This window comes from Bombus impatiens, unplaced genomic scaffold (assembly GCF_000188095.3).
Source record: "Bombus impatiens unplaced genomic scaffold, BIMP_2.2 scf_0581, whole genome shotgun sequence".
NCBI lineage: Eukaryota > Metazoa > Arthropoda > Insecta > Hymenoptera > Apidae > Bombus > Bombus impatiens.
In genome coordinates, this window is record NT_177000.1 from 710,197 (window position 1) to 719,309 (window position 9,113).

At 37.5% G+C, this 9,113-nt stretch overlaps 1 protein-coding gene across 7 annotated transcripts in view; it reads right to left on the minus strand.

Annotated features, from left to right (window-relative positions):
* Positions 1-392: 392 nt before the first annotated feature.
* Positions 393-9,113, minus strand: part of LOC100747573 (dynein heavy chain 7, axonemal) — a 22,668-nt gene continuing 13,947 nt past the window's right edge. For 3 of the 7 annotated variants that reach the window (XM_033322182.1, XM_012388723.3, XM_033322186.1), the window contains 22 exons: positions 8,648-8,957; positions 8,330-8,575; positions 7,903-8,132; positions 7,486-7,705; positions 7,171-7,359; positions 6,368-6,742; positions 6,018-6,190; positions 5,680-5,925; positions 5,276-5,563; positions 4,976-5,167; positions 4,668-4,894; positions 4,092-4,462; positions 3,788-3,968; positions 3,535-3,723; positions 2,758-3,355; positions 2,390-2,600; positions 2,238-2,246; positions 2,058-2,078; positions 1,676-1,910; positions 1,450-1,601; positions 853-1,137; positions 393-757 (listed from right to left, as the gene is read on the minus strand). In XM_033322182.1, coding sequence (XP_033178073.1) covers positions 551-757; positions 853-1,137; positions 1,450-1,601; positions 1,676-1,910; positions 2,058-2,078; positions 2,238-2,246; positions 2,390-2,600; positions 2,758-3,355; positions 3,535-3,723; positions 3,788-3,968; positions 4,092-4,462; positions 4,668-4,894; positions 4,976-5,167; positions 5,276-5,563; positions 5,680-5,925; positions 6,018-6,190; positions 6,368-6,742; positions 7,171-7,359; positions 7,486-7,705; positions 7,903-8,132; positions 8,330-8,575; positions 8,648-8,957 — 5,155 coding nt within the window. In that variant the 3' untranslated portion in view covers positions 393-550. Of the gene's footprint in view, positions 758-852; positions 1,138-1,449; positions 1,602-1,675; positions 1,911-2,057; positions 2,079-2,237; positions 2,247-2,389; positions 2,601-2,757; positions 3,408-3,534; positions 3,724-3,787; positions 3,969-4,091; positions 4,463-4,667; positions 4,895-4,975; positions 5,168-5,275; positions 5,564-5,679; positions 5,926-6,017; positions 6,191-6,367; positions 6,743-7,170; positions 7,360-7,485; positions 7,706-7,902; positions 8,133-8,329; positions 8,576-8,647; positions 8,958-9,113 lie in introns of those variants that run through there. The other 4 variants (XM_033322185.1, XM_033322183.1, XM_033322184.1 and 1 more) reach the window with 4 other exon arrangements.

Below are 9,113 nucleotides of genomic sequence, written 5' to 3' on the forward strand. Positions count from 1 at the left end.
TGTGATAAAATTAAAGGATCAGCAAATTTTGACCGGAAAATAAAAATCAGGGTCATTCTAAAGGGTAAAACCTCTATTTTTACACCCCACACTTAATTCTTTCAGATCCCTTTTCGTTGTAAAACGGAATGAGAAACTAAAGTTGCTCTTTTCCTTTTCAAATTTCACAAATTCAAACAACACTACGGAATTAAAAATATCTTTTTCAAAACTTGATTTAACATGATTTTGTGAAGGAAACTCTCCTTTTTACAACGTTTCTAAAGAATTGATGCACGATTGTTTTTATTTGTTTATCGTACTTTAAACGACAAGTATGCCGCCAATACTGGAATACAGCACTGGTCCCACTGGAGTACAGCACAGGACTTACTTATACATATAGCTTTAACTTGATCGACTAATTCTATACATATTTTATTGTTTGCATACTTATACCATACAGTTTAGATATTGCAATTTACAATTCGATCATTGCTGTATTCCAAAATTCGGATAATATATACTTTTAATTAGATGAATTCGAAAGGATAAAATATGAAAATAATTTTTATTCAGAGAGCTGACAAAGTAGTGCGACTCCTCTCATGATCCAATGTTCTGGCGATTTTAACGTAGGTAATGTCATAGCGATAACAAAATTTGTCGAATGTCCAGTGGTTGATAAAACTCCTCGTCTTTCGCTAGTTTTATATACAGGGCAAATGTATGTTACTTTTTCCTTTATATCCCCTTTCTTCACAGGTAATAACCACATCTAAAATGATAATAATACTAAAGTAGGAAAAAAGAGGCGGAAGCGAATGAAAAAGATAATGTAGAATGGATAGATAAACATAATGTTATACTTACAGGAAGCATAGGTTCATAAAGTACTTTTGGAAAGCTTTCATCTAAGGCCATTTGTTTTCTATTAAATCTGGCACCATCTAAAAACAATCCGTATATATAAACTCCATCCTCAGGAGGAAGTACAGGCATTGTGTCGGATTCTAACACGAAGAAATCAAAGATTAAAAGGTCTATAGGAATGCGATATTTCCTCGCATAGTTTTGTCTGGTTCCTGTCAAAAATGCTTGGGTAAAATAAAATCCTGAGATCCAATATATGACCGGTGCTCCCTTTTCATACCATTCCTATAGTAAATATAATTAAAGTTAGTCTGGAGACTTGTCTTAACGTTAAAGTATGTATGTATATTAATAACCCTTTTCCTACTACGTACAGTTAATGTATCTAGAATAGCTTTTGTATATTATACTCGTGAGCTTGTAAGTGAAATGTTATAAGGAAAAATATTAAAAAATGTACGTTTATACATAGATATGCATGCATTATTGTCAACCAGTTAGTTTCATATCATCAAACAGAATCAGACAGAAAAGACAGAAATGTTATTATTTAAAGATACGAATGATAATAGCGTTTTATAAGAAGTAATGTCTTACTTTAAGAAAATTTAAGCGGCTTAGTAAATCATGTACATAACTACCAAGTGGCTTTAGCGATGGATAAGAGTATTGTTGCCATAAAGCAGGTATCTTGTTTGTCAAAATTGCGTCATAGATATCTTCCAATTCAAATGACATGATAACAATACCTGTAATTGTAAATAACAGATAGGACGAGTTAACTAGAAATGTAATATAGGACATTTGCTAAAAATAAAAGAACCTTTAATAGCACGTATAATATTCTCCAGACTGGTTCTAACATAACTGAGAAGTTTGTTAAATCTTCCCATTTCTTGGACCAACACAGTATTCATACTTTGTTCGTAAGACATTGGATACTTTCCAAGCGCCGATACAAGATCATAGTCATCTGGTAATTTTTGTAAAATATCATTCGACATTTTAAGCACTATTTCATCGTTGGTGAATTGTCCAGTTCCAGACTTGACGCTTTCCTGCCAGTGAGCGAAAATAAAGCAAAAATGAGCTTTAACTCGATAACTCTATGACTTTTTTTTATACTTATAATTAACGCGACATTAAACTTTAATCGTTAAACAGTCGATAAGAAATTGAAAAAGATGCGCTGCAAATTGACTGACCTGTTGCAATTGCCAGAGATCCTAATTCAGCGATGATATAATTGGAAGAATTGGAAAAATTATTATAAGAAATTCATTAGTTTGATTCTTTCAAGAAATTTATTTGTACTTGTTGGATAAACAAAAACAATAGAGATAACGTTAGATGTAAAGAAAAATATATAATCTATAGATACATACCACACGGTCCTAAACAAGGTTGCCACGTAAAGACAAATACATGAAATATGTAATGAATGCGGTATGTAGGTAGGTATTATAAAAATAAGGCAGGTAGTAAGTCGGAGATATAGAGAGGAGGAACCGTAGGAGACGATAAAGTAGACGATTACCTGTGTTAGTAGAAGCGACGAAAACAAGAGGTTCGTTTCATGCTGATCTTTGATGATATCCGCATTTTCGTTCATACCGAAAACACTCGGTTCAGTGATTAAGGGTAAGCTTTTTGTGTATTCCACGAACGCTTCATGCTCTCGCACACTTGGGCAATAATAAACCATCAAAGTATCATCGAAATAATAAGGTTTTTCGATAAGTAACTCCCTGCAAAGTAGTTGAAATCACGATAGGAGAATTGGATCGGAACATACATACATACATACACATGAATATGAAAGTATTTCGTATATACATAAGTATGTATAGGAAAGTATGTATGCACAGTAGACAGATATATAGAAATAGTCAAGTATGAATTTACTGGCAATAAAATTTCGATAATATTGTATTCAAAGTTCTGCGATCCCAGTCATCCGTAACTCTTCCGCCATAGTTGCATTCTCCGGTCAAATACTTGAGAGCATCGAATCTCACATCTTCAAATTGATCGAGGAAAAGGTGTAATTGTAAAACACTGATTCGAAGATCAGTCTCGTTGAATTCGTATGTAATGTTCCAACCGATTGGGCCAAATTGTCGTCTTTCCTGGATTACAGCGTGGAAGAAACACAACGAATACAGAAGCTTTTTGAAGTTTTCCGTTTGGGAGCAGGATTCGAAAAAATCCGGATCGATAATCGGATCACTCGTGTACGATCTAACGATGTTAGCTCTTAAGCCTTTCGGCGGTTCATTCGTCATTTTTATACTATTCTCTAGAACCGAGGACGGAAAATGTTCGGACGGGTAGCTCGTCAACCACAGTCGAAACTCTGAGTGAATCGTATCGGGCATCAAACCTTCGCAAATTTTTTCCAACGTACTCATCCAACTAATCGCTAAATGACAGTTTTGCAGAACAACCCAGTTACCAACAATCACAGCGGTTTGAATCATTTCCTCGGCAACTGGTCCCTGTCCTATCAACCATTCATATTTATTAATTCCATTTACCCTGATCCTTTGTCAACGCTGTGAAATTGTCCCGAAAATATTGTTTTATTATACTTTTACTTTATTTATTATATTATTAAACATATCTTTATTATATTATATTTATTATATATAAAAATGATATTATAAAAATCAAACCACTTGCCTTGGCCGAGGGAAATAGAGAAAAGCCGATTGACGCTATAACCTTGTTCATCCGCAAACGAGAGTAATAATTGCGTTGGATCGGTACCGGGCGTCAATACGAATATCAATGGAGTGCAGCAGTTTGAGTCGGCATAAGTCGAAGCCAAATCGAGCGGTGGCGGTTCGATAAACTGCGAACCAAGTTCCGCTGAAAGTTAATTAATAGGTTAGTGAGTTTAGGCTAGATAAAGAAAATACCGGATCGACGATACCTTGGACGAAATTTTGCACTGCTGGCAGGATTTTATCAGGACGAATGCATCTCAGTATCAACATTCTTTTAAACAGGTTCAGATGTTGGAACGGTACAGGGATTGTTTCGATCTGCGGTTCCTTCGAGTCGAATAATTGTTTCCATTGTCTGGTATTGCCAGTAAATGCTTCTCGAATACCCTAACGCAATCGGAAGAAGGATGAAAAGCCAGTACGTAAGTAGATACGTACACGTACACGTACTCGTGCGTATGTTCATTTTAAGTGGAAACGGAATATCGTGAATTCGCTTTCCAGACTAACCGAGAACTCTTGAACCTCGTCAAGATTACATAGTTCGTTCCATTGTTTAGTCGGTAGCCATGTTGTTGGATTTACATATGGATTATCGATACCAATTCCACCGGTTAATAAAAACATCCAATGCGATGGACAAAGTTTCCCTCGTTGCTCGAGCAAATTGATCGTCAGTAACAGAGAAAACAATAACTTGTCCTTCTCGAATAGAGATCTACAAATGTTCGTGTACAGAGAATATGTGAAATATTTCATAAGATCTTTTAGCCGTTGTTCAACCATTTCCGCTGGTTCCGTATGATCGATAGCCAGTTCGAATAAATTTACGAACCACGACAATGAATATTGATACATAGGATCGATATTTACCAAGGCAGCTGAAACAAAATTTCATTATTTCCAATCTGTCATTCTCTTTTTATTTCGATTATCGTCTAGATCGCAACCTTCGCATTCTTCGATCGAAGGGAAACGATACATTTTCTGTTATAAGATTATAAGATCGAAGAGATATAAATGAGAGATATTTTCTACCGTATTTATTCGTACGTTACGCAATGTATAACAAGTCAAGACTGATACCACTGGTGAAGAACAATACGGTGGAATATACGGCGATAGGCGTGTACTGCAATCTAGCATCGTCGATTAACTTTTCCGTTTGTTCAGCTACCGTTTGTTTTACTTGAATTTCGTTGCTCAAATTTTTAGACGATGTTAAAATATCTACCGCTTCTTCGTCCTCTAATACGTTGCCTTCGGCAATCGACAATATTTCCAAGATTTTGTCCTCTGTTTCTTGCAATAGCCTGATTTTTTTTTTTATTTTTTTAAGAATATAGAGAAAAAAGGGCCTAACATTTGTAATATTTTACAGTCGAATTAGTTACTTTTTATTCGCAGCTCCTTGCATGATCAAAGCGTTCTTTTCCGATTCCAAGTCTGGTCTTTCCTTCGCTACAACAATGCCCAATAACTGATCTTCTAATCCGGTTGGTGTTATCATGAAATTCAACAGCGTTACCTTCACTGCTACCTCTGGTAAATAATGCGGATTTCTTAATCTCGTCGTAATGTACAGTCTAATAACAAAGCGAAATGATTATACATGACTATATATGACTCTGTGTGTGTGTGTGCGCGCGCGCGCGCGCGCGCGTGTGTGTGTATATATATATATATGCAAATACCTAAAATTGAAACTGTATTCGATAATTGCGTCGCCGAATTTTATACAGATCGCACCAGCCTGTTTGAATGTTTCTTTAAGTAAAATCGGTTCGAGTATAGCGTCCAATTCTTCGTCGACATGTTCAAGAAGTACTGGTAATCCAAATTGCAATGCGTTTTCCAACACTCGGCCGTAGTCAGGCTGAGTTAGCCGAATAATATTCACGTTATTTTGTTTTTCCATGTTTTTTATCCATCTATTAGCCTGACCTTGAGGATCTATTATAAGCGGCCATCTTCTTGAATTTCTACACGTTCGACCGATGTAAGCTCGAATTAGTATTGCAGTAGCAAACATCGTAGAAGAAATGACGAAAGACACAAAGGGAAGTATCTCATTTTATGAATTTATTCGTTTGCTTACTTGATGATAATACCGTTATCCACTGAAAATGCATCGTTTGGCAGTCCGAAAATATTCCAAGATCTGATTAAAGCTGGATTTCCGAGGATGTCGCGCAACTGGAAATCGGAACTACAAATTACCTGCAAATCGGTACATCGTTTCACCCACAGAACGGTTTGTCGAAGGCGAAACGGCATCGTGAATGGACCTAGGTACGCGACCACGCCGGAAGCGATCACGATATCACCCATTAATCGCTGATACCTGTACAGCGTTTCCAACTTTCGATTACATTCGATCACTATACATCCCGTATCCTATAATATCGCACGTATAACAGGTACAAAAACTTTGACCTTTCTCCTAAAGATTTCGCGGTATCGGACCAACGCGAATATTCTCCGCCCAAACCTCCAATTAGGTCCTCGGCTCGTTTCAGCTTGATCTCACAGTCTGTCACTTTGTCGGACATTGCTTGAAAAGCAGCTTTTCTTTGTTCCAAAAGTTCTTCCAATATTTTCAATCTTTCCTAAATGCAAAATCATTCGTTTTCATTTGGTTTCGCGCGCGTAGTGGCGCATCGCGTTACTCCAAAGGTTACTGGCCGACTTATCGGATGAAAAAAGTACGATAGTCGAACTACATACGTAATACGTATTCGCTATTTATCGTAGTCGATGTAGTCACGTGAAAATAGTCGGTGTACCTGTACTTGTCGAAGTTGTTCTCGCTTTGCTTTTAGAGTATCCATGGCTTTGTCATAAACCTTCTGAGCTTCTGCCAAAGCTCTTTTCTTCGGAGCGACTACTTTCGATACTTTATCATATTCCGACATTGCGAATACCCATCGGCACAATCCCTCGCATGCTGTCGATACTTTCTTTATCTTTTCAGGATTAAAGTCCGGATTAGTCAGGTATTCTCTTCGAATTTTTTCAATCACGGTATCAGGGATGTTATCCTTGTCAAAATTGAGTAACGAATCGAGAAATTTTACGTCGCTCAGCATTCTAAGGGCAGCCCTCCAATAATCCTCGATGAATGTACCGTCAGGTTGCTGAACTCTCTCTGGTTTTATTTGCTGTGGAAGAGAATGTACGTAGAAAGCGATCCAAGTGACGACAGATACAAAAGAGAAGGAAGTCTCAATTTCGCTCTTACGCGTTTGTTACGTCACTTGGACTACCCAAGTGTAAATACTGTAAAGCCTAAAGATAATTGCGCTGTTTTTATATATTTCAACAAGACTTACAATTAGAAATACTAAGAAAGATAATGGACAGTGTATGTTGGAATAAATATTAGTACTTGAAGCAAAGGTATTTCCGATAAAAGAAAATGTGTGATTTCATAGATGAAGTGTATACATATGCATAGTATGCATAGTATGCATATGCATTTTTAGTATTTCCTTCTAGTGGTAAGTACGGTGAAGGGCAAATTACGAGTTAGATAAACTTTGTCATCTAGATAGTTTACTTAGACGTTTAGGAACTGAACAACGCAAACCTTGAGAACACAGACGCTCTCGACGATCAATCTCACTCCTTGCGGTGGTTTCTTCATCGTTCTTATTACAGCAATGTCGGTAGCCGTCAAAGTGTCCAAAGCGCTTTGAGCACGTTTTAGAATTGGCATCGCTTCTGCTAAATCAGCGTCACATTCCGCTTTAATCGCAGCTGCTTCGTTCGCATAAACCTATAAATCAAATAAATTACGACTATAGCGTTAGGGATCAGAGGGATCGAAAGTTGGTAGATAAGTCGCAATTCGTATTGTGTAAATAAAATGTTCGTTAGTTATTTTAGTGAATATGTCAGTAACCTCGGCTACGCTTTCGTCAATTTTCACAACTTTCTCAAATTCTGCCACTTCTTGTCTTTCCTTATCAACCTCGAGCAACATTCTTTCAACATCTTGGGTGGCGGTTATTAGTTGCGGTTGCAGCAATTTAAGAGTTTCTTGCATCGTTACAACTTGTTTTTGCGTTTCATCTAATTGATCCAAACCACGCTCGTATCGAGTTTTCGCATTAATTATTTCCCTATTTTGTTAAAAAGTGTCGATTTAATATCAGCCGGTGCAATATTGTAATAAAATATGTATACAAGCACCAACGAGCACCAACAAGCGCCGACGAGCACCGACAAGCACCACAATAATCGATCTGAATCGATACATATGTGTTACGCATTCATAACATTATTATGTACGTATGCACGTACGAGCAATGAGACTTACTCTCGTTTCCTTCCCAACAGATCCTTAAACGTGTTTATCATTTCGAGGTACGACGTTGGGGTGACATAAACGTGTCTGTTTAGTCGAATGAAAAACTCTGCGCTCAAATTTTGCGTGGAGACGTGAAAGAATTGACACATGTCGATACCAGCGGTTCTTTCGTTATCCGTCAATTCAATGGCCCGCAGAAATCTAGTCGCAACCGCTAATAGAGCATCCTCTGGCCATGGCTTAAATCAAACGTCGTCACAAGTAAAACGAAACATACACTGCGTGTTTCAAGCTCCAAGTATGTATTATAGTAATGTACTGTAACACTGATCTAACTATAATACATGTTAGTAGGTAGCCATTTCTTGTTACTATCGTCATCGTTATTGTCTCACAGGAAGATATAATAGATATAATATCGAGTTTATGCGAATACCTGAAGCCAATCGATGGTACAGCAGTTGACTAATGCCGGAAATTTTCTGATCCGGTTGCGAAAATCATTTCCTATCGGTGACATCACCATTACGATGTGTAGTTGATCGCGAGTTATCTGAACGAAAAGATTGAACAATGCTACCGCGCTTCCATCCGTTTGCACCGATCGGTCCCGCTGCCTGTCTATTTGCTTCATATGTTCACATATTTCAGCTAGTTCCTCGGCGGTGAATATATTCGGTATCTAAATATTTTGACCATCATCGTCGTCAATCTCAATCCCATTTGATGCAAGAAACAAAGAATATGATTTTACCTCTCCAGAATTAAGAATATTGCTGATATCTTCGAGGAAGCTTTCCTGCTTAATTTGTGCATCGGAGAAGAGAAAGGTGGAGTGAAGATCGGTGGCAGTCACGCGCCTCAGAATCCCTTTTATATCCTCATGCCACGAGTTAACTCCATATTGTTGAGTAACTTCAACTTGAAAAACGTCGTAGTCACATATATGCGAGGCTAGTCTAGTTAACGACTGCCTTCCCGTACCGCCGACTCCGACAAGAAGCGCGTGATTACGCGGTTGCTTGATAATACGGGAAATTCGTGACAAATGTTCGATGGCGTACCTAACGTGTTTCGTGTACGTTTATATTCGAATCTGTTATATTCGCGTACGTATCCGCATTTATCTTTATTAACACTAGAACTACCACATCAGTCAAATTGAATGGATTTACAATTTTATTTTAAAATTCCTACTTCATGTTATATTCCCCCCCCCC